Consider the following 26,841-nt stretch of genomic DNA (forward strand, 5'->3'; position numbering starts at 1 on the left):
ATAAATATAAACCCATGCACACAATTCACACTGTCTGCCTTTATTCATTCCCATCGCCACCTCGCCACACATGGAATACCATCCCCCTCCCCCCTCATGTGTGCGAGGTAGCACTAGGAAAAGACAATAAAGGCCCCGTTCGTTCACACTTAGTCTCTGGCTGTAATGCAATAATGCCCGAAACCACAGCTCCCTTTCCACATCCAGGCCCCACACAACTTTCCATGGTTTACCCCAGACGTTTCACATGCCCTGATTCAATCCACTGACAGCATGTCAACCCCGGTATACCACATCGATCCAATTCACTCTATTCCTTGCCCTCCTTTCACCCTCCTGCATGTTCAGGCCCCGATCACACAAAATCTTTTTCACTCCATCTTTCCACCCCCAATTTGGTCTCCCACTTCTCCTCGTTCCCTCCACCTCCGACACATATATCCTCTTGGTCAATCTTTCCTCACTCATTCTCTCCATGTGCCCAAACCATTTCAAAATACCCTTTTCTGCTCTCTCAACCATGCTCTTTTTATTTCCACACATCTCTCTTACCCTTACATTACTTACTCGATCAAACCACCTCACACCACACATTGTCCTCAAACATCTCATTTCCAGCACAGCCACCCTCCTGCGCACAACTCTATCCATAGCCCAGGCCTCGCAACCATACAACATTGTTGGAACCACTATTCCTTTAAACATAACCATTTTTGCTTTCCAAGATAACATTCTTGACTTCCACACATCTTTCAATGCTCCCAAAACTTTCGCCCCTCCCCACCCTATGATTCATTTCCGCTTCCATGGTTCCATGCACTGCCAAATCCACTCCCAGATATCTAAAAACTTCACTTCCTCCAGTTTTTTTCCATTCAAACTTATCTCCCAGTTCACTTGTCCCACAACCCTACTGTATCTAATAACCTTGCTCTTATTCACATTCAATCTCAGCTTTCTTCTCTCACACACTTTACCAAACTCAGTCACCAGCTTCTGCAGTTTCTCACACAAATCAGCCACCAGCGCTGTATCATCAGTGAACAACAACTGACTCACTTCCCAAGCTCTCTCATCCACAACAGACTGCATACTTGCCCCTCTTTCCAAAACTCTTGCATTCACCTCACTAACAACCCCATCCATAAACAAATTAAACAACCATGGAGACATCACACACCCCTGCCATAAACCTATATTCACTGAGAACAAATCACTTTCATCTCTTCCTACATGTACACAAGCTCAATAAAAACATCCTCGATAAAAACTTTTCACTGCTTCTAACAACTTGCCTCCCACACCATATGTTCTTAATACCTTCCACAGAGCATCTCTATCAAATGCCTCTTCCAGATCCATAAATGCTACATACAAATCCATTTGCTTTACTAAGTATTTCTCACATACATTTTTCAAAGCAAACACCTGATCCACACATCCTCTACCACTTCTGAAACCACACTGCTCTTCCCCAATCTGATGCTCTGTACATGCCTTCACCCTCTCAATCAATACCCTCCCATATAATTTACCAGGAATACTCAACAAACTTATACCTCAGTAATTTGAGCACTCACTTTTATCCCCTTTGCCTTTGTACGATGGCACTATGCAAGCATTCCGCCAATCCTCAGGCACCTCACCATGAGTCATACACACATCAAATAACCTTACCAACCAATCAACAATACAGTCATCCCTTTTTTAATAAATTCCACTGCAATACCATCCAAACCAGCTGCCTTGCCGGCTTTCATCTTCCGCAAAGCTTTCACTATCTCTTCTCTGCTTATCAAATCATTCTCCCTAACCCTCCCACTTTGTACACCACCTCCAACAAAACACCCTACATCTGCCACTCTATCATCAAACACATTCAACACACCTTCAAAATACTCACTCCATCTCCTTCTCACACCACCAATACTTGTTATCTCCTCCCCATTAGCCCCCTTCATGAATGTTCCCATTTGTTCCCTCGTCTTATGCACTTTATTTACCTCCTTCCAAAACATCTTTTTATTCTCCATAAAATTTAATGATACTCTCTCACCCAACTCTCATTTGCCCTCTTTTTCACCTCTTGCACGTTTCTCTTGACCTCCTGCCTCTTTCTTTTATACATCTCCAACTCATTTGCATTATTTCCCTGCAAAAATCGTCCATATGCCTCTCTCTTCTCTTTCACTAATAATCTTACTTCTTCATCCCATCACTCACTACCCTTTCTAATCTGCCCACCTCCCACACTTCTCATGCCACAAGCATCTTTTGCACAAGCCATCACTGCTTTCCTAATTACATCCCATTCGTCCACCACTTCCCTTACGTCCTTTGTTCTCACCTTTTTCCAATCTGTATTCCGTATTCATTTATCTATTATACTTTATCGCTGTTACAGGGGTAGCGCAAGGAATCAGACAAAAGATGGCCCAACCCACCCACATACACATGTATATACATACATGTCCACACACGCATATATACATACCTATACATCTCAAAGTATACATATATATACATACAGAGACATATACATATGTACACATGTACATAATTCACACTTGCTGCCCTTAATCATTTCCATCGCCACCCTGCCACACATAAAATAACAACCCCCTCCCCCCAAATGTGCGCGAGGTAGCGCTAGGAAAAGACAACAAAGGCCACATTCATTCACACTCAGTCTCTAGCTGTCATGTATAATGCATTGAAACCATAGCTCCCTTTCCACATCCAGGCCCCACAAAACTTTCCATGGTGTACCCCAGACGCTTCACACGCCCTGGTTCAATCCAGTGACAGCACGTCAACCCCGGTATATCACAGTGTTCCAATTCACTCTATTACCTGCACGCCCTTCACCCTCACTCATGTTCAGGCCCCGATCACTCAAAATCTTTTTCACTCCATCCTTCCACCTCCAGTTTGGTCTCCCACCTCTCATTCCCTCAACCTCTGACACATATATCCTCTTGGTCAATCTTTCCTCACTCATTCTCTCCATGTGGCCAAACCATTTCAAAACATCCTCTTCTGCTCTCTTAACAAAACTCTTTTTATTACCACACATCTCTCTTAGCCCTTCATAACTTACGCGATCAAAGCACCTCACTCCATATTTATTCTCAAACATCTCAATTCCAATACATCCACCCTCCTCTGCAAAACTATTTCCATAGCCCACGCCTCACAACCATATAACATTGTTGGAACCACTATTTCTTCAAAAAATATATATTTTTGCTTTTCGAGATAATGTTCTCACCTTCCACACATTTTTCAACGCTCCAAAAACTTTCGCCCCCTCCCCCACTCTGTGACTCACTTCAGCTTCCATGGTTCCCTCTGCTGCCAAATCCACTCCCAGATATCTAAAACACTTCACTTCCTCCACTTTTTCTCCATTCAAACTTACCTCCCAACTGACTTGTCCTTCAACCCTACTGCACCTAATAACCTTGCTCTTATTCACATTCAATCTCAGCATTCTTCTCTCACACACTTTACCAAACTCAGTCACCAGCTTCTGCAGTTTCTCACCCGAACCAGCCGCCAGCGCTGTATCATCAGCGAACAACAACTGACTCACTTCCTAAGCCCTCTTATCCACAACAGACTTCATACTTGCCCCTCTTTCCAAAACTCTTGTATTCACCTCCCTAACAACCCCATCCATAAACAAAATAAACAACTATGGAGAAATCACTCACCCCTACCGCAAGCCAATATTCACTGAGAACCAATCACCAATACACATGCCTTACATCCTCGATAAAAACTTTTCACTGCTTCTAGCACCTTGCCTCCCACACCATATATTCTTAACACCTTCCACAGAGCATCTCTATCAACTCTATCATATGCCTTCTCCAGATCCAAAAATGCTACATATAAATCCAGTTGCTTTTCTAAGTATTTCTCACACACATTCTTCAGAGCAACCATCTGATCCACACATCCTCTACCACTTCTGAAAACCACACTGCTCTTCCCTAATCTGATGCTCTGTACATGCCTTCACCCTCTCAATCCGTATCCTTCCATATAATTTCCCAGGAATACTCAACAAACTTATACCTCTGTAATTTGAGCACTCACCTTTATCCCCTTCGCCTTTGTACAATGGCACTGTGCAAGCATTCCGCCAATCCTCAGGCACCTCACCATGAGTCATACACACATTAAATGCCCTTACCAACCAGTCAACAACACAGTCATCCCCTTTTTTAGTAAATTCCACTGCAATACTATCCAAACTCACTGCCTTGCTAGCTTTCACCTTCCATAAAGCTTTTACTACCTCTTCTCTGTTTACCAAATAATTCTCCCTAACCTTCTCACTTTGCACACCACCTTGACCAAAACACCCTATATCTGCCACTCTATCATCTAACACATTTGACAAACCTTAAAAATACCTACTCCATCTCCCTCTCACATCACCACTACTTGTTATCACCTCCCCATTAGACCTCTTCACCAATGTTCCCACTTGTTCTCTTGTATTATGCACTTTATTTACCTCCCTCCAAAACATCTTTTTATTCTTCCTAAAATTTAATGATAATCTCTCACCCCAACTCTTATTTGCCCTCTTTTTCACCTCTTGCACCTTTCTCTTAATCTCCTGCCTCTTTCTTTTATACATCTCCCACTCACTTGCACTATTTCCCTGCAAAAATCTTCCAAATGTCTCTCTCTTCTCTTTCACTAATAATCTTACTTCTTCATCCCACCACTCACTACCCTTTCTAATCTGCCCACCTCCCATGCTTCTCATGCCACAAGCATCATTTGTGCAAGCCATCACTGCTTCCCTAAATACATCCCATTCCTCCCCTACTCCCCTTACCTCCTTTGCTCTCACCTTTTTCCATTCTGCACTCTGTCTCTCTTGGTACTTCCTGAAACTAGTCTCATTCCCAAACTCGCTTACTCTCACTACTCTCTCCACCCCAGCATTCTCTATTCTTTTCTGAAAACCTCCATAAATCTTCACCTTCGCCTCCACAAGATAATGATCAGACATTCCTCTAATTGCACCTCTCAGCACTTTAACATCTAAAAGTCTCTCTTTCGGGCACCTCTTTCGGGCACCTATCAATCAACACATAATCCAATAACACTCTCTGGCCATCTCTCCTACTTATATACGTATGCTTATGCATATCTCTCTTTTTAAATCAGGTATTCCCAATCATCAGTCCTTTTTCAACACACAAATCTACAAGCTCTCCACCATTTCCATTTACAACACTGAACACCCCATGTACACCAATTATTCCCTCAACTGCCACATTACTCACCTTTGCATTCAAGTCACCCATCACTATAACCCAGTCTCATGCATCAACATTACTAACACACTCACTCAGCTGCTCCCAAAACATTTGCCTCTCATGATCTTTCTTCTCATGCCCAGGTGCATAGGCACCAATAATCACCCATCTCTCTCCATCCACTTTCAGTTTTACCTATATCAATCTAGAGTTTACTTTCTTACACTCTATCACATACTCCCACCACTCCTGTTTCAGGAGAAGTGCTACTCCTTCCCTTGCTCGTCCTCTCACCAACTCGACTTTACCCCCAAAACATTCGCAAACCACTCTTCCCCCTTACCCTTGAGCTTCGTTTCACTCAGAGCCAAAACATCCAGGTTCCTTTCCTCAAACATACTACCTATCTCTCCTTTTTTCTCATCTTGGTTACATCCACACACATTTAGACACCCCAATCTGAGCCTTTGAGGAAGATGAACACTCCCCACGTGAGTCCTTCTTCTGTAAGGAGGAACAGAAGAAAGAACTAAGTGAGGACTTTTTTTAATCAGACTCAGTCATCAGTTCCCCTTTCTACTTTGCTCAAGCAGGAAAAGCATGTGTGAAAGAAATCCACCACAGCCATATCCCAATCACTGTAACCACTCTCTTAATCTTTTGGATCTGTTTTTCACCTATAATCCTTTTTACTGTAGCTAACAATCTCACCCCCAATTAGTTCATCTATGCACACTCTGAAGAATGTATCTATTTCAACAACACCTCCAACTCCAGAAGCTTCTCTACAGGTAAATATTGGCACCAAAACAAAGCTGATAAGAACAATTTACAATTCTTCTCTGACTTTCCTTGGATAAATTTCTCTCTCATGTGAGAATGCTTCTGTCTACCAAAATGCATAGCAGAGGTTATAGTTGCAAGAATGGAACATCCCCTCTTCTTCCAATCAATGGTCAACCATTTGTTTTGAGGCCATTCAAACACAGGATTCAGCATATCAGGTGTAGATAAACTCTTCTTCCCCCAACTCCAATTCAGCATTTATCATTTTCCATAATCTTTACAAGTATGTTATCCGTGAGGCAAAGCATTCCTAACCTACCCACTCCACTTCATCCACTGGTAGGTCTTTCTAGTCTTTAGCTAAGGGCATCACTAACAATTTCTGTCACTTTTCTCTTACTGATAGTATCATAACTGTATCTCCCATGGGCAAAGAAACTATCTTTGGTTCCTGTTTCTCCTCTAACTCTGCCATGATTGACTCTAACATTCCTTCATCTCCTAATGCTCCTCATACTAATCCTATGCCTCTCCTCATAATCTCCTTTCAACATCTCTGAAAAGCACTTCTCTCTCTGGTCATAAGCAAGGATTATGGACCTGAAAAGACTGTGACTCTGAACTTGCACCTGTGCTTGCTTGTCTTTTCCATTTCTGTTTAAAAACCAAAGAACTTTTCCTTCTCCTTGGAAGCATGCATTGGTACATCCTATCCCTAAGAAGGATGACTATTCAAACCCCTCTAATTATCATCCTGTTCCTATATCATCTACTATTTCCATAGTCTTTGAATCCCTTATCAGTTCCCATACCCTCAAATATACTGAATCTCCCATTCTTCTCTCCAATCGCCCGTATGGCTTTTGTGGGGCTAGATCCACTGGTGATATACTTTCCTATCTTAATAATGTCTAATCATCATCCCTAAAAAGATTATGGGGAATCCTATGTAATTGCCCTTGATGTATTTAAAGTTTCTGACAGGGCATGGCATCAGGGTCTCATTCCTAAGCTTCCCTCTCTCACTTTGCTCCTTCATACCTAGCTTCCTTTCAGGCCGATCTATCTCTATGGTTATTGATGGATCTGCCTCTCCCCTTCTTCATTAACAGTTGTGTCCCTAAAGGTTCCATCCTGTAGCCTACAATTTTTCTACCTTTTATCAATGGTTCTCCTACATATAATCAAATGAATTCATTTTCTGATCACCTAATACTGCATTCCTCCACATACTTCAATTCTGCTCCTTCTCTTACTCGATCAGCATCTCAACACAACTTCCTTAATACCATCAGGCTTGGACAGGATATCTCAATGGGGTACATGAAATCTGGTTAAGTTCAATGCCTTCAAGACCCACTTTTCTCCAATCTCTCAATTGAAAATTCCTCAAAACTTTCCTCTCTCCTTCAATGCTTTGGTAATTCCACCTCTTAATGAGTATACATGGAAACCCCATAACACAGAAAGTGCTATGTACACCTCTAACAAATTATAAGTCTCGTTTAGATGTCGAAATTTCTATTTTTCTGAACAGCTGCTCTGTTTATACTAAGGAATGATCTACCCTTACATGGAGTACTCCTCTCACAGTTGGGGTTAGTTTTAGCTCTGCATCTTTACTTGACAGAAATTAATCAAAAGCAGTTCAAATCATCAACTCTCCTATGCTAACTTCAAAACTTATACCATATGTCCTTTGCCAAAATGTTAGGTCACTTCCCCTATTGTATAATCATTATTTCGGGTTTGCAAGCTGATGCACCACAAGATTACTGTGTGACTGCTGGCAACTCAAGGGTGAGCCATTGTGATAACTGCATCTTTCCCTACACCTTAAGGCTTCGCAACTCTCTACACTCTAATGATCTGGCAGTTTTTAACAGACAGGCTTTTCATTTCCTCCAAAATTCATAAATACTTTACTATTTATATCTATATTATTATACTCTGTCGCTGTCTCCCGCGTTAGCGCAAGAAAACAGATGAAAGAATGGCCTAAACCACCCACATGCACAAGTATATACATAAACGCCCACACACACACATATTCATACCTATACATTTCAACGTATACTTTGTCGCTGCCTCCCATGTTAGCGAAGTAGCACAAGGAAACAGACGAAAGAATGGCGCAACCCACCCACATACACGTCCACACACACACACATATACATACCTATACATTTCAACGATTTTTGCAGGGGAAAAATGCAATTCAGTGGGAGATGTATAAAAGAAAGAGACAGGAGGTCAAGAGAAAGGTGCAAGAGGTGAAAAAGAGGGCAAATGAGAGTTGGGGTGAGAGAGTATCATTAAATTTTAGGGAGAATAAAAATATGTTCTGGAAGGAGGTAAATAAAGTGCGTAAGACAAGGGAGCAAATGGGAACTTCAGTGAAGGGAGCAAATGGGGAGGTGATAACAAGTAGTGGTGATGTGAGAAAGAGATGGAGTGAGTATTTTGAAGGTTTGTTGAATGTGTTGGATGATAGAGTGGCAGATATAGGGTGTTTTGGTCGAGGTGGTGTGCAAAGTGAGAGGGTTAGGGAAAATGATGTGGTAAACAGAGAAGAGGTAGTAAAAGCTTTGCGGAAGATGAAAGCCGGCAAGGCAGCAGGTTTGGATGGTATTGCAGTGGAATTTATTAAAAAAGGGGGTGACTGTATTATTGACTGGTTGGTAAGGTTATTTAATGTATGTATGACTCATGGTGAGGTGCCTGAGGATAGGCGGAATGCGTGCATAGTGCCATTGTACAAAGGCAAAGGGGATAAGAGTGAGTGCTCAAATTTCAGAGGTATAAGTTTGTTGAGTATTCCTGGGAAATTATATGGGAGGGTATTGATTGAGAGGGTGAAGGCATGTACAGAGCATCAGATTGGGGAAGAGCAGTGTGGTTTCAAAAGTGGTAGAGGATGTGTGGATCAGGTGTTTGCTTTAAAGAATGTATGTGAGAAATACTTAGAAAAGCAAATGGATTTGTATGTAGCATTTATGGTTCTGGAGAAGGCATATGATAGAGTTGATAGAGATGCTCTGTGGAAGGTATTAAGAATATATGGTGTGGGAGGCAAGTTGTTAGAAGCAGTGAAAAGTTTTTATCGAGGATGTAAGGCATGTGTACGTGTAGGAAGAGAGGAAAGTGATTGGTTCTCAGTGAATGTAGGTTTGCGGAAGGGGTGTGTGATGTCTCCGTGGTTGTTTAATTTGTTTATGGATGAGGTTGTTAGGGAGGTGAATGCAAGAGTTTTGGAAAGAGGGGTAAGTATGAAGTCTGTTGTGGATGAGAGAGCTTGGGAAGTGAGTCAGTTGTTGTTCGCTGATGATACAGCGCTGGTGGCTGATTCATGTGAGAAACTGCAGAAGCTGGTGACTGAGTTTGGTAAAGTGTGTGAAAGAAGAAAGTTAAGAGTAAATGTGAATAAGGGCAAGGTTATTAGGTACAGTAGGGTTGAGGGACAAGTCAATTGGGAGGTAAGTTTGAATGGAGAAAAACTGTAGGAAGTAAAGTGTTTTAGATATCTGGGAGTGGATTTGGCAGCGGATGGAACCATGGAAGCAGAAGTGGATCATAGGGTGGGGGAGGGGGCGAAAATCCTGGGAGCCTTGAAGAATGTGTGGAAGTCGAGAACATTATCTCGGAAAGCAAAAATGGGTAAGTTTGAAGGAATAGTGGTTCCAACAATTCTGTATGGATGCGAGGTGTGGGCTATGGATAGAGTTGTGCGCAGGAGGGTGGATGTGCTGGAAATGAGATGTTTGAGGACAATGTGTGGTGTGAGGTGGTTTGATCGAGTAAGTAATGTAAGGGTAAGAGAGATGTGTGGAAATAAAAAGAGCGTGGTTGAGAGAGCAGAAGAGGGTGTTTTGAAATGGTTTGGGCACATGGAGAGAATGAGTGAGGAAAGATTGACCAAGAGGATATATGTGTCGGAGGTGGAGGGAACGAGGAGAAGTGGGAGACCAAATTGGAGGTGGAAAGATGGAGTGAAAAAGATTTTGTGTGATCGCAGCCTGAACATGCAGGAGGGTGAAAGGAGGGCAAGGAATAGAGTGAATTGGATCGATGTGGTATACCAGGGTTGACGTGCTGTCAGTGGATTGAATCAGGGCATGTGAAGCGTCTGAGGTAAACCATGGAAAGCTGTGTAGGTATGTACATTTGCGTGTGTGGACGTGTATGTATAAACATGTGTATGGGGGTGGGTTGGGCCATTTCTTTCGTCTGTTTCCTTGCGCTACCTCGCAAACGCGGGAGACAGCGACAAAGCAAAAAAAAAAAAAAAAAAAAAATTCAACGTATATATATGTATACATACACAGACATATACATATATACACAGGTACATAATTCGCACTTGCTGCCCTTATTCATTCCCAATGCCACGCCGCCACAAATTACATGACAAACCCCTCCCCCCAAATGCATGCGAAGTAGCATTAGGAAAAGACAACAAAGTCCACATTCGTTCACACTCAGTCTCTAGTTGTCATGTATAATGCATCAAAACCACAGCTCCCTTTCCACATCCAGGCCCCAAAAAACTCTCCATGGATTACCCCAGACGATTCACATGCCCTGGTTCAATCCATTGACAGCACGTTGATCCCAGTATACCACATCGTTCCAATTCACTCTATTCCTTGCACACCTTTCACCCTCCTGCACGTTCAGGCCCCGATCACACAAAATCTTTTTCACTCTATCATTCCACCTCTAATTTGGTCTCCCACTTCAACTCGTTCCTTCCACCTCTGACACATATATCCTCTTTGTCAATCTTTCCTCACTCATTCTCTCCATGTGACCAAACCATTTCAAAACACCCTCTTCTGCTCTCTCAACCACACTCTTTTTATTACCACACATCTCTCTTACCCTATTATTGCTTACTCGATCAAACCACCTCACACCACACATTGTCCTCAAACATCTCATTTCCAGCACAGCCACCCTCCTTCGCACAACTCTATCCATAGCCCACGCCTCGCAACCATATAACATTGTTGGAACCACTATTCCTTCAAACATACCCATTTTTGCTTTCCGAGATAATGTTCTCAATTTCCACACATTCTTCAAGGCTCCCAGAATTTTCGCCCCCTTCCCAACACTATGATTCACTTCCACTTCCATGGTTCCATCCGCTGCCAAATCCACTCTCAGATATCTAAAACACTTCACTTCCTCCAGTTTTTCTCCATTCAAACTTACCTCCCAATTGGCTTGACCCTCAACCCTACTGTACCTAATAACCTTGCTCTTATTCACATTTACTCTCAACTTTCTTCTTTCACACACTTTACCAAACTCAGTCACCAGCTTCTGCAGTTTCTCACATGAATCAGCCACCAGCGCTGTATCATCAGCGAACAACAACTGACTCACTTCCCAAGCTCTCTCATCCATAACAGACTGCATACTTGCCCCTATTTCCAAAACTCTTGCATTCATCTCCCTAACAACCCCATCCATGAACAAATTAAACAACCATGGAGACATCACACACCCCTGCTGCAAACCTACATTCACAGAGAACAAATCACTTTCCTCTCTTCCTACACGTACACATGCCTTACATCCTCGATAAAAACTTTTCACTGCTTCTAACAACTTACCTCCCACACCATATATTCTTAATACCTTCCACAGAGCATCTCTATCAACTCTATCATATGCCTTCTCCAGATCCATATATGCTACATACAAATCCATTTGCTTTTCTAAGTATTTCTCACATACATTCTTCAAAGCAAACACCTGATCCACACATCCTCTACCACTTCTGAAACCACACTGCTCTTCCCCAATCTGATGCTCTGTACATGCCTTCACCCTCTCAATCCATACCCTCCCATATAATTTCCCAGGAATACTCAGCAAACTTATACCTCTGTAATTTGAGCACTCACCTTTGCCTTGTACAATGGCACTATGCAAGCATTCCGCCAATCCTCAGGCACCTCACCATGAGTAATACATACATTAAATAACCTTACCAACCAGTCAACAATACAGTCACCCCCTTTTTTAATAAATTCCACTGCAATACCATCCAAACCTGCTGCCTTGCTGGCTTTCATCTTCCACAAAGTTTTTACTACCTCTTCTCTATTTACCAAATCATTTTCCCTAACCCTCTCACTTTGCACACCACCTCAACCAAAACACCCTATATCTGCCACTCTACCATCAAACACATTCAACAAACCTTCAAAATACTCACTCCATCTCCTTCTCACATCACCACTACTTGTTATCAACTCCCCATTAGCCCCCTTCACAGAAGATCTCATTTGTTCCCTCGTCTTACGCACTTTCTTTACCTCCTTCCAAAACATCTTTATATTCTCCCTAAAATATAATGATACTCTCTCACCCCAACTCTCATTTGCCCTCTTTTTCACCTCTTGCACCTTTCTCTTGACCTCCTGCCTCTTTCTTTTATACATCTCCCACTCGTTTGCATTATTTCCCTGCAAAAATCGTCCAAATGCCTCTCTCTTCTCTTTCATTAATAATCTTACTTCTTCATCCCACCACTCACTACCCTTTCTAATCTGCCCACCTCCCACGCTTCTCATGCCACAAGCATATTTTGCGCAAGCCATCACTGCTTCCCTAAATGCATCCCATTCCTCCCCCACTCCCCTTCCCTCCTTTGTTCTCACCTTTTTCCATTCTGTACTCAGTCTCTCCTGGTACTTCCTCACACCAATCTCCTTCCCAAGCTCACTTACTCTCACCACTCTCTTCACCCCAACATTCTCTTTTCTTTTCTGAAAACCTCTACAAATCTTCACCTTCACCTCCACAAGATAATGATCAGACATCCCTCCAGTTGCACCTCTCAGCACATTAACATCCAAAAGTCTCTCTTTCACGCGCCTATCAATTAACACGTAATCCAATAACACTCTCTGGCCATCTCTCCTACTTACATACGTATAATTATGTATATCTCTCTTTTTAAACCAGGTATTCCCAATCACTAGTCCTTTTTCAGCACATAAATCTACAAGCTCTTCACCATTTCCATTTACAACACTGAACACCCCATGTTTACCAATTATTCCCTCAACTGCCACATTATTCACCTTTGCATTCAAATCACCCATCACTATAACCTGGTCTCGTGCATCAAAACCACTGACACTCATTCAGCTGCTCCCAAAACACTTGCTTCTCATTATCTTTCTTCTTATGCCCAGGTGAATATGCACCAATAATAACCTATCTCTCTCCATCAACTTTCAGTTTTACCCATATCAATCTAGAGTTTACTTTCTTACACTCTATCACATACTCCCACCACTCCTGTTTCAGGAGTAGTGCTACTCCTTCCCTTGCTCTTGTCCTCTCACTAACCCCTGACTTTAAATTTTATTCTCCCTAAAATTTAATGATACTCTCTCACCTCAACTCTCATTTGCCCTCTTTTTCACCTCTTGCACCTTTTTCTTGACCTCCTGCCTCTTTCTTTTATACATCTCCCACTCATTTGCACTATTTCCCTGCACAAATCATCCAAATGCCTCTCTCTTCTCTTTCACTAATACTTTTACTTCTTCATCCCACCCCTCACTACCCTTCCTAATCTGCCCACCTCCCACACTTCTCATGCTAAAAGCATCTTCTGCGCAAGCCATCACTGCTTCCCTAAATACATCCCAATCCTCCCTCCACTCCTCTTACATCCTTTGCTCTTACCTCTTTCCATTTTGCACTCAGTCTATCCTGGTACTTCCACACACAAGTCTCCTTCCCAAGCTCACTTGCTCTCACCAATCTCTTCACCCCAACATTCTCTCTTCTTTTCTGAAAACCTCTACAAACCTTCACCTTCACATCTCTCTTTCACACTCCTATCAATTAACACGTAATCCAATAACGCTCTTTGGCCATCTCTCCTACTTACATACATATACTTATGTATATCTCTTTTTAAACCAGGTATTCCCAATCACCAATCCTTTTTCAGCACACAAATCTACAAGTACTTCATCATTTCCATCTACAACAATGAACACCCCATGTATACCAATTATACCCTCAACTGCCACATTACTCACCTTTGCATTTAAATCACCCATTTCTATAACCTGGTCTCATGCATCAAAACTGATAACACACTCACTCATCTGCTCCCAAAGCACTTGCCTCTCATGATCTTTCTTCTCATGCCTAGGCACATAGGCACCAATAATCACCCATCTCTCTTCATCCACTTTCAGTTTTACCCATATCAATCTAGAGTTTACTTTCTTACAATCTATCACATACTCCCACAACTCCTATTTCAGGAGTAGTGCTACTCCTTCCTTTGCTCTTGTCCTCTTACCAACCCCTGACTTTAATCCCAAAACATTCGCAAACCACTCTTCCCTTTTACACTTGAGCTCCATTTCACTCAGAACCAAAACATCCAGGTTCCTTTCCTCAAACATACTTCCTATCTCTCTTTTTTTCTCATCTTGGTTACACACACACACAAACATCTTTTTATTCTCCCTAAAATTTAATGATACTCCCTCACCCCAACTCTCATTTGCCCTCTTTTTCACCTCTTGCACCTTTCTCTCGACCTATTGCCTCTTTCCCTTATACATCTCTCAGTCATTTGCATCACCTCCCTGCAAAAATTGTCCAAATGTCTCTCTCTTCTCTTTCACTACCAATCTTACTTCTTCAACCCACCACTCTACCCTTTCTAATCTGCCCACCTCCCACCTTTTTCATGCCACATGCATCTTTTGCGCAAGCCATCACTGCTTCCCTAAAAACATCCCATTCCTCCCCCACTCCCCTTATGTCATTTGCTCTCACCTTTTTCCATTCTGCACTCAATCTCTCCTGGTACTCCCTCACACAAGTCTCCTTTCCAAGCTCACTTACTTTCACCACTCTCTTCACCCTAACATTCTCTCTTCTTTTCTGAAAACCTCTACCTTCGCCTCCACAGGATAATGATCAGACATCCCTCCCGTTGCCCCTCTCAGCACATCGTCCAAAACTCTCTTTTAAGTGCCTATTAATTAACACGCAATCCAATAACACTCTCTGACCATCTCTCCTACTTACATACGTATACTTTACTATGTCTTCTTTTTCATTTCATTATCATTTTCATATTTCAATTAAGGCCCAGCTTTGATGTGGACTCTCGTCCATGATTGGAGCCTCTATTGTGTGAAAAAAGGAAAAAGTAATTGAGTGACACAACATAAAATATAATGCTCTTAATCACTTTCCCCAAATCTAAATCACTTCTACTAAGTATAAAGAGTTCATAGGTATGAGTTTCTTCTGAATCCTTACTTCAGCTGTGCCCCTAAACTTGTACTTTACTCAATATATACTTACCCTTTAGTATCTGATGCATCCTTTCCAAAGGCAGCACTAAAATCACCAAAATCAGCCTTGTTGTTTTCACTCTCAGTTTCTCCTGCTCTAGGATCAAAGTCATCTTCAGTACCACTTGGTACAGGTTTAACAGGACTAGAAGTCCCATTACTTGTTGGATTTCCGAACAGATCCTCTAATAAGTCATTTTTCTGTGTCTGTGTGGCAGGAGTTGGTGACTGAAAGACATAGCAAAAGTTATTACATAATCAAAATGGACAATTCATCAATCTATTGCCTTATCATCAACCCCTCTCCCATCTACACAGGGCGGATTATTCATATATTTCCCCTTAGCACACTCAAGCAGGAAATGCTCATCCTCCTTAAAGGCTAAGACTTGGGTGTCTGAATATGTGTGGATCTAACCAAGATGATAAGAAAGACGAGATAGGTAGTATGTTTGAGGAAAGAAACCTGGAAGTTTTGGCTCAAAGTGACACAAAGCTCAAGGGTAAAGGGGAAGAATGGCTTGGAAAAGTCTTTGGAGTAAAGTCAGGGGCTAGTGAGAGGACAAGAGCTAAGGAAGGAGTAACACTACTCCTGAAGCAGGAGTTGTGGGAGCATGTGATAGAGTATAAGAAAGTAAATTCTACAGTGATGTAGGTAAAACTGAAAGTGGATGGAGAGAGATGGGTGATTAATGATGTTTATGCACCTGGTCATGATAAGAAAGACCATGAGAGGCAAGTGTTTTGGGAGCAGCTGAGTGAGCGAGGCAGCAGCTTTGATGAACGAAATCGGGTATTAGTGATGGGTGATTTAAATGCAAAGGTGAGTAATATGGCAGGTGAGGGTATAACTGGTGTACATGGGGTATTCAGTGTTGTGAATGGAAACGGCAAAGAGCATGTTGATTTGTGTGCTGAAAAAAGACTGGTGATTGGGAATACCTGGTTTAAAAAGAAAGAAGCTGGTGACTGAGTTTGGTAAAGTGTGTGAAAGAAGAAAGCCGTGAGTAAATGTGAATAAGAACAAGGCTATTAGGTACAGTAGGGTTGAGGGACAAGTCAACTGGGAGGTAAGTTTGAATGGAGAAAAACTGGAGGAAGTGAAGTGTTTTAGATATCTGGGAGTGGATTTGGCAGCAGATGGAACCATGGAAGCGGAAGTGAATCATAGGGTAGGGGAGGGAGCGAAAGTTCTGGGAGCATTGAAAAATGTGAGGAAGTTGAGAATGTTATCTTCGAAAGCAGAAATGGGTATGTATGAAGGAAAAGTGGTTCCAGCAATGTTATATGGTTGCGAGGCATGGGCATTAGATAGAGTTGTGCGGAAGAGGGTGGATGTGCTGGAAATGAGATGTTTGAGGACAATATGTGGTGTTAGGTGGTTTGATTGAGTAAGTAATGAAAGGGTAAGAGAGATGTGTGGTAATAAAAAGAGTGTGAGTGAGAGAGCAGAAGAGGGTGTTTTGAAATGGTTTGGTCACATGGAGAGAATGAGTGAGGAAAGACTGACAAAGAGGATATATGTGTCAGAGGTGGAGGGAACGAGGAGAAGTGGGAGACCAATTTGGAGGTGGAAAGATGGAGTGGAAAACATTTTGAGTGATCGCAACCTGAACATGCAGAAGGGTGAAAGGCGTGAAAGGAATAGATTGAATTGGAACGATGTGGTATACCAGGGTCGACGTGCTGTAATGGATTGAACCAGGGGATGTGAAGCATCTGGGGTAAACCAAAATGTTGCAAGTACCCAAAAAGGAAAAGCAAAAAAAGCCCCATTCTTTTCAAACTCATTCTCTAGTTGTTTTTTAAAATTTGAACAAAACAGCTCCCTTTCCAAAATCCGGGCCCCAAAAAACTTTCCATGGTTTCCCCCAAACCTTTCACATCCCGGGTTTCAATCCATTACAGACTTGACCCCGTAAAACCACATGGGTTCCCAAATTTCTCTCTTTTCCTTTGCACCCTTTCACCCTCCTAAATTCAGGCCCCGATCCCAAAAAACCCTTTTTCACCCCATCTTTCCACCCCCAATTTTGGCCCTCCCACTTCCCTGGGCCCCTTCCCCTTTGACCCCTATACCCTCTTAAATCTTTCCTCACTAAATCTCCCCATGTAAAACCAAAACCCCTTTTAAAAACCCCCTTTTTTTGCTCCTCAACCACACTCTTTTTATTCCCAAACACATCTCTTTTCCCTTTTAATATTGCACCGTTTCAAACCACCTCACCCAAAATTTTTGCCTCAAACATCCTTTTCCCAACCAACCACCCCCTTTTCCCCCAAAAATCTATCCAAAACCCAAAGGGCCTCCAACCAAAAACATTTGGAACCCCCAAATTCCTTCAAACATACCCTTTTTTGTTTTCCAGAAAATGTTTTTAATTTCCAACATTCTTCAAGCCCCCAAAATTTTTTCCCCCCTTTCCCCCCCTATAATCACCCCCCTTTTCCAGGGTTTCCATCCCTCCCAAAAAATCCACCCCAGATATCTAAAACACTTCCCCTTCCTCCAGTTTTTTCCCCTTTTTAAAACCTTACCCCCCAAATTTTGCTTGACCCCAACCCCCAAATGTACCTAAAAACCTTTGCCCTTAAACCCACATTTCTCTAAAATTTCTTCCCACCCCTTTACCAAAACTCATCCCCCACTTCTGCATTTTCTCACATAATCAGCCACCAGCGCTGTACCCATCAGCAAAAACAACTGACTCATTTCCCAACTTCTCATCCAAAAAACCCCCCTTTCTTCCCCCTTTAAAAAAACCCCTGCATTCACCCCCCTTTAACCCCCCCAAACCATAAAAAAAATTAAACAACCATGAGACACCCAACACCCCCTGCTGCCAAACCACATTCACGAAAACCCAAATCACTTTCCTCTTTCCTACCCCTACACATCCCTTACATCCTCGAAAAACTTTTAAACTGCTTCTAAAAACTTCCTCCCACCCCCATAATTTTAAAAACCTTCCACAAGCTTTCTCTACAACTCTATCATGCCTTTTCCGTCCAAAAATTTACAACAAATCCATTTGTTTTTTTCTAAGTATTTCTCACATCCTTCCCCCTTTCAAACAAAAAACCCAATCCAAAATCCTCTACCAAATTCTAAAACCCACACGCTTTTTCCCCTCTATGCTCGTACACCCCTCACCCTCTCAACCCTTTACCCCCCCCAAAATTTTCCCCAAAGGAAAATCCAAAACAAATTTATACCCTGAATTTTTACATTTCACCTTTCCCCCTTTGAAAAATGGCACTATGCAAGCATTCCGCCAATCCTCACCCACCTCACCATAATAATACAAAATTTTAAAATTTAACCTTTAACCAACCACCCCAAAAATACATCCCCCCTTTTTTTTCCCTGAAAACCTTTTTTTTTATTTTACCTCCTTCTCTTTTAACCAAACCCTTTTCCCAAACCTCTCATTTTTGGGCACCCACCTCAACCAAAACACCCTATACCGCCCCCTTTTCCATAAAACCCACATTCAACAAACCTTCAAAATACTCATCCATTCCCTAAACATCACCACTCCCTTTTTATAAACCCCCCATTACCCCCTTCACTGTTTTTCCCATTTTTTCCCCTTTGTTTTTAGGGAAACTTTTTTACCTCCTTCCAAACATCTTTTATTCCCCCAAAAATTTTAAAATAATACCCCTCTCACCCCCAACTTTTCATTTCCCCTTTTTTTTAAACCCCCTTGCACCTTTCTTTGATTTCCTGCCTCTTTCTTTTATACATCTCCCACTCGTTTGCATTATTTCCCTGCAAAAATCGTCCAAATGCCTCTCTCTTCTCTTTCACTAATAATCTTACTTCTTCATCCACCATCACTACCCTTTCTAATCTGCCCACCTCCCCACGCTTCTCATGCCACAAGCATATTTTGCGCAAGCCATCACTGCTTCCCTAAATGCATCCCATTCCTCCCCACTCCCCTTCCCTCCTTTGTTCTCACCTTTTTCCATTCTGTACTCAGTCTCTCCTGGTACTTCCTCACACCAATCTCCTTCCAAGCTCACTTACTCTCCACCACTCCTCTTCACCCCAACATTCTCTTTTCTTTTCTGAAAACCTCTACAAATCTTCACCTTCACCTCCACAAGATAATGATCAGACATCCCTCCAGTTGCACCTCTCAGCACATTAACATCCAAAAGTCTCTCTTTCACGCGCCTATCAATTAACACGTAATCCAATAACACTCTCTGGCCATCTCTCCTACTTACATACGTATAATTATGTATATCTCTTCTTTTAAACCAGGTATTCCCAATCACTAGTCCTTTTTCAGCACATAAATCTACAAGCTCTTCACCATTTCCATTTACAACACTGAACACCCCATGTTTACCAATTATTCCCTCAACTGCCACATTATTCACCTTTGCATTCAAATCACCCATCACTATAACCTGGTCTCGTGCATCAAAACCACTGACACTCATTCAGCTGCTCCCAAAACACTTGCTTCTCATTATCTTTCTTCTTATGCCCAGGTGAATATGCACCAATAATAACCTATCTCTCTCCATCAACTTTCAGTTTTACCCATATCAATCTAGAGTTTACTTTCTTACACTCTATCACATACTCCCACCACTCCTGTTTCAGGAGTAGTGCTACTCCTTCCTTGCTCTTGTCCTCTCACTAACCCCTGACTTTAAATTTTATTCTCCCTAAAATTTAATGATACTCTCTCACCTCAACTCTCATTTGCCCTCTTTTCACCTCTTGCACCTTTTTCTTTGACCTCCTGCCTCTTTCTTTTATACATCTCCCACCCATATTGCACTATTTTCCCTGCACAAATCATCCAAATGCCTCTCTCTTCTCTTTCACTAAATACTTTACTTCTTCATCCCACCCCTCACTACCCTTCCTAATCTGCCCACCTCCCACACTTCTCATGCACAAGCATCTTTGCGCAAGCCATCACTGCTTCCCTAAATAACATCCCATCCTCCCCCACTCCCTTACATCCTTGTTGCTCACTTTTTCCATTTTGCACTCAGTCTTCCTGGTACTTCCACACACACAAGTCTCCTTCCCAAGCTCACTTGCTCTCACCACTCTCTTCACCCCAACATTCTCTTTCTTTTCTAGAAAACCTCTACAAATCTTCACCTTCACCTCCACAAGATAATGATCAGACATCCCTCCAGTTGCACCTCTCAGCACATTAACATCCAAAAGTCTCTCTTTCACGCGCCTATCAATTAACACGTAATCCAATAACGCTCTCTGGCCATCTCTCCTACTTACATACATATACTTATGTATATCTCTTTTTAAACCAGGTATTCCCAATCACCAATCCTTTTTCAGCACACAAATCTACAAGTACTTCATCATTTCCATCTACAACAATGAATACCCCATGTATACCAATTATACCCTCAACTGCCACATCACTCACCTTTGCATTTAAATCACCCATTTCTATAACCTGGTCTCATGCATCAAAACTGATAACACACTCACTCATCTGCTCCCAAAGCACTTGCCTCTCATGATCTTTCTTCTCATGCCTAGGCGCATAGGCACCAATAATCACCCATCTCTCTTCATCCACTTTCAGTTTTACCCATATCAATCTAGAGTTTACTTTCTTACAATCTATCACATACTCCCACAACTCCTATTTCAGGAGTAGTGCTACTCCTTCCTTTGCTCTTGTCCTCTTACCAACCCCTGACTTTAATCCCAAAACATTCCCAAACCACTCTTCCCTTTTACACTTGAGCTCCATTTCACTCAGAACCAAAACATCCAGGTTCCTTTCCTCAAACATACTTCCTATCTCTCTTTTTTTCTCATCTTGGTTACACACACACACAAACATCTTTTTATTCTCCCTAAAATCTAATGATACTCCCTCACCCCAACTCTCATTTGCCCTCTTTTTCACCTCTTGCACCTTTCTCTCGACCTATTGCCTCTTTCCCTTATACATCTCTCAGTCATTTGCATCACCTCCCTGCAAAAATTGTCCAAATGTCTCTCTCTTCTCTTTCACTACCAATCTTACTTCTTCAACCCACCACTCTACCCTTTCTAATCTGCCCACCTCCCACCTTTTTCATGCCACATGCATCTTTTGCGCAAGCCATCACTGCTTCCCTAAAAACATCCCATTCCTCCCCCACTCCCCTTATGTCATTTGCTCTCACCTTTTTCCATTCTGCACTCAATCTCTCCTGGTACTTCCTCACACAAGTCTCCTTTCCAAGCTCACTTACTTTCACCACTCTCTTCACCCTAACATTCTCTCTTCTTTTCTGAAAACCTCTACCTTCGCCTCCACAGGATAATGATCAGACATCCCTCCCGTTGCCCCTCTCAGCACATCGTCCAAAACTCTCTTTTAAGTGCCTATTAATTAACACGCAATCCAATAACACTCTCTGACCATCTCTCCTACTTACATACGTATACTTTACTATGTCTTCTTTTTCATTCATTATCATTTTCATATTTCAATTAAGGCCCAGCTTTGATGTGGACTCTCGTCCATGATTGGAGCCTCTATTGTGTGAAAAAAGGAAAAAGTAATTGAGTGACACAACATAAAATATAATGCTCTTAATCACTTTCCCCAAATCTAAATCACTTCTACTAAGTATAAAGAGTTCATAGGTATGAGTTTCTTCTGAATCCTTACTTCAGCTGTGCCCCTAAACTTGTACTTTACTCAATATATACTTACCCTTTAGTATCTGATGCATCCTTTCCAAAGGCAGCACTAAAATCACCAAAATCAGCCTTGTTGTTTTCACTCTCAGTTTCTCCTGCTCTAGGATCAAAGTCATCTTCAGTACCACTTGGTACAGGTTTAACAGGACTAGAAGTCCCATTACTTGTTGGATTTCCGAACAGATCCTCTAATAAGTCATTTTTCTGTGTCTGTGTGGCAGGAGTTGGTGACTGAAAGACATAGCAAAAGTTATTACATAATCAAAATGGACAATTCATCAATCTATTGCCTTATCATCAACCCCTCTCCCATCTACACAGGGCGGATTATTCATATATTTCCCTCTTAGCACACTCAAGCAGGAAATGCTCATCCTCCTTAAAGGCTAAGACTTGGGTGTCTGAATATGTGTGGATGTAACCAAGATGATAAGAAAGACGAGATAGGTAGTATGTTTGAGGAAAGAAACCTGGAAGTTTTGGCTCAGAGTGACACAAAGCTCAAGGGTAAAGGGGAAGAATGGCTTGGAAAAGTCTTTGGAGTAAAGTCAGGGGCTAGTGAGAGGACAAGAGCTAAGGAAGGAGTAACACTACTCCTGAAGCAGGAGTTGTGGGAGCATGTGATAGAGTATGAGAAAGTAAATTCTACAGTGATGTAGGTAAAACTGAAAGTGGATGGAGAGAGATGGGTGATTAATGATGTTTATGCACCTGGTCATGATAAGAAAGACCATGAGAGGCAAGTGTTTTGGGAGCAGCTGAGTGAGCGAGGCAGCAGCTTTGATGAACGAAATCGGGTATTAGTGACGGGTGATTTAAATGCAAAGGTGAGTAATGTGGCAGGTGAGGGTATAACTGGTGTACATGGGGTATTCAGTGTTGTGAATGGAAACGGCAAAGAGCATGTTGATTTGTGTGCTGAAAAAAGACTGGTGATTGGGAATACCTGGTTTAAAAAGAAAGAAGCTGGTGACTGAGTTTGGTAAAGTGTGTGAAAGAAGAAAGCCGTGAGTAAATGTGAATAAGAACAAGGCTATTAGGTACAGTAGGGTTGAGGGACAAGTCAACTGGGAGGTAAGTTTGAATGGAGAAAAACTGGAGGAAGTGAAGTGTTTTAGATATCTGGGAGTGGATTTGGCAGCAGATGGAACCATGGAAGCGGAAGTGAATCATAGGGTGGGGGAGGGAGCGAAAGTTCTGGGAGCGTTGAAAAATGTGAGGAAGTTGAGAATGTTATCTTCGAAAGCAGAAATGGGTATGTATGAAGGAAAAGTGGTTCCAGCAATGTTATATGGTTGCGAGGCATGGGCATTAGATAGAGTTATGCGGAAGAGGGTGGATGTGCTGGAAATGAGATGTTTGAGGACAATATGTGGTGTTAGGTGGTTTGATTGAGTAAGTAATGAAAGGGTAAGAAGGGTAAGAGAGATGTGTGGTAATAAAATGAGTGTGAGTGAGAGCAGAAGAGGGTGTTTTGAAATGGTTTGGTCACATGGAGAGAATGAGTGAGGAAAGACTGACAAAGAGGATATATGTGTCAGAGGTGGAGGGAACGAGGAGAAGTGGGAGACCAATTTGGAGGTGGAAAGATGGAGTGGAAAACATTTTGAGTGATCGCAACCTGAACATGCAGAAGGGTGAAAGGCGTGAAAGGAATAGATTGAATTGGAACGATGTGGTATACCAGGGGTCGACGTGCTGTTAACGGATTGAACCAGGGCATGTGAAGCATCTGGGGTAAACCATGGAAAGTTTTGTGGGGCCTGAATGTGGAAAGGGAGCAGTGGTTTTGGTGCATTATACACTGACAGCTAGACTGAATGTGAACAAATGTGGCCCTTGTTGTCTTTTCCTAGCGCTGTCTCACGCACATGTGGGGGGGTTCATTTCATGTGTGGCGGGGTGGCAATGGGAATGAATAAGGGCAGACAGTATGAATTATGTACATGTGTATATATGTATATGTCTGTGTGTGTATAATGTATCAAATGTCAATATGCAGTCAGGTTTCCAAATCATGAATAGTGATCGTACTCGAATGTTTCAAAACATTATCTAAATGGAAACCCAAAACTTCCAACTAATCAGGTATACCAACCAACCACATGCCCTCACTAGTTGAGTCTCATAATGTTTTGATAGGTTTAATTAATCATCAAATAAAACATAGAAGACATTTGCGTCTTCGATTGTACACTCCCAGGTATCTAAAACACACTTCCTACAAGTTCTTTCCATAGCCACTATCATACTATATAACCTGTCTGTCTCTAATGCTAAACCAAATAACCTTGCTTTTATTCAAATATACTCTCAACTTTCTTCACACATGCCCAAACTCAATAACCAGCTTCTGCCATTTCTGCTCGAATCTGCACCAGTGCCACGTCAAAAAAAAAAATGGTAACTGACTAATCTGAAAGCCACCATCCTAACCCCAACAAACTGAACAACTGCTCCTCTCTTCAAGACCCTTGCATTCACCTCCCTTACCATCCCACCCATAAAAAGACTGAACAGCCATGGTGACATCACAAACCCCTCTCACAGACCCATCTTCACTTAGAATCATTCATCCTCCTTTCTTGCTACTCATAAACATGCCTTACTCTCTTGATAAAAACTCCTCACTAATTCTAGTAACTTTCCTCTCGCACCATATATACTTGAACACCTTCCACAGATCATCACTATCAACCTTGCAGTGCATTTCCACAAAGTCCAAAAATGCCACACATAAATCCTTCTTTTTCTCTAAATATCTCTCAAACATTTTCTTCAAAGCACACAACTGATCCACATACCCTTTACCACCTGGGAAACCATACTGTTCCTCCCTAGTCAAATGCTCTGTGCATGCCACCATCCTCTCAATCAAAACACTCCTATACAACTTATCAGCTAAACTAAACAAACTTTTATCTCAAATTCGAACATTCATTCTTCTCCCTCTTTCCTTCATACAATGGCAATATTCAGGCATTCCCATCATGCTAAAGAAACTCACCATGAGCAATAAATACAGTGAAAGTCCTAACTCTTCTCCCTTGCCTTCATACAATAGTAATATTCAGGCATTCTCACTATCCTTAAGAACCTCATAATGAGCAATAAATACATTGAAAGTCCTTAGATACACAGTTACCCCAATTCTTAAGAAATTCAGTAGCAATCTTATCCACACCAGCTGCTTTGCCATATTTTATCTTACACAAGGCTTTCACCAGCTCTTCTCTTTTTCAGCAAACCACTTTCCATGACCCTCTCAATACACATACCTCCACCTCTGAAACACCTCACACCTACCAACCTAACATCAAACATATTCAACAGTCCTTCAAAATATTCACTCCATATCCTCCCCCTATTAACATCCCCATCTGCTCCCTTTCCTATGGTTCCCATTTGTTCTCTTGTTTTTCTTCACACTATAAACCTCCTTCCAAAACATTTTCTTATTCTCCCTGAAGTTTGTTGACAATCCCTCATCTCAACTCTCCTTTGCCCTCTTTTTCAGCCCCTGGATCCTCCTCTTGACTTCCTACCACTTCCTTTTGTTTGTCTTCCAGTTACCTGCAAGCCTTCCCTGCATATATAGCCCATACACCTCTCTTCTCTTTCACTAGCAACTTAGTTTACTCATCTCACCTCTTACTACCCTTTCTCACACAGCCATCTCCCACCTTCTGCAAGCCATACACTTCTCTCACACGATATACTAAACATCAAAAATGGAAGGTACAACTGCAATACTACAATAAAACATAAAAACTCTTTGTTACTTTATACCTGGGTCTGAGAAGTATCTTTTCCAAAAGTAGCAGCTGCTCCTAAATCCACCATCTTTGAAGGTTTGGAGGACTTTTTTTGAGGAGGTCCAGATGTAGTCTTTGTGGTGGTAATAGGTGTTCTGCTGGGTTTAGGACTTGTTTCCTCATCACGATACTCATTTACTGGATCTACAGCATCTTCAATTTCATCTCCACTGAAAGTTTTAGATAGTATTCACAGTTCAATCTATGATTACTAGCAACTCCCACATGGTAACTCTTAATCCACATGACAATGCTTTAGTATAAGATTCCTTATCAAAACATTCTTTCACCAGCATTCAAAATCAACCCATTGCAAATAATTTACTCAACCTTTGACATATATCTTGTCTAAACTATCTAAAATGATTACTTGCAACCTTAAATTCATTGTTTATGCTTTCTAATAAAAGTGCTTAAATACAAGTTGATTCACATGTATGTACAAAGAATCTTTTGCAAATATTTGATCAATAACATTCCAAACTCTTCCTTTCTGGTAAAAATTATCTTTCCTAATTATTTCACATTACTGTCTCAGTATATATTCAGCATCAACTTGTTTAGGAACACTTCAATGTCTTGTCACACAAAATCCTTAAAATCTATGCAGATTTAAAAAATCAAATGAGGACTAAATCCATTGAACTAGTACCCTATTCTACACCCATAAGGAATATGACAGAGGGAGCTGAGTTACAAGGAAAGGTTAGGGGCCATAAATTTGTCACCCATATAAAAGAGAAGAGTATGGGGTGATGATCATAGCCTTTCAGCTTTTATACCAGAGATGATATGGAGAAGGAACAGTTCTAAGGAAAATGTAAAGACAAAACAATCTGAGGACAAATATGAAATTACGAGCAATGGATGAATGTAATAGAATGAATGAGGAA

General features: G+C 41.7%; 2 protein-coding genes across 2 annotated transcripts in view; both read right to left on the bottom strand.

Annotated features, from left to right (window-relative positions):
- Window positions 1-15,675, bottom strand: part of LOC139760456 (uncharacterized) — a 220,372-nt gene extending 204,697 nt beyond the window's left edge. The window contains exon 1 of the mRNA XM_071683694.1: window positions 15,438-15,675. The gene's annotated coding sequence lies outside the window, so the exon portion shown is untranslated. The remainder of the gene's footprint in view (window positions 1-15,437) is intronic.
- Window positions 15,676-22,121: 6,446 nt separating this feature from the next.
- Window positions 22,122-26,841, bottom strand: part of LOC139760455 (clathrin interactor 1-like) — a 137,870-nt gene continuing 133,150 nt past the window's right edge. Inside the window, exons 5-6 of the mRNA XM_071683693.1 lie at window positions 25,923-26,118; window positions 22,122-22,364 (exon numbers count right to left, since the gene is read on the bottom strand). Of these exons, the coding sequence (XP_071539794.1) occupies window positions 22,143-22,364; window positions 25,923-26,118 (418 nt within the window). The 3' untranslated portion in view covers window positions 22,122-22,142. The remainder of the gene's footprint in view (window positions 22,365-25,922; window positions 26,119-26,841) is intronic.

This window comes from Panulirus ornatus, chromosome 37 (genome assembly GCF_036320965.1).
Source record: "Panulirus ornatus isolate Po-2019 chromosome 37, ASM3632096v1, whole genome shotgun sequence".
In the NCBI taxonomy this organism is placed as follows: domain Eukaryota; kingdom Metazoa; phylum Arthropoda; class Malacostraca; order Decapoda; family Palinuridae; genus Panulirus; species Panulirus ornatus.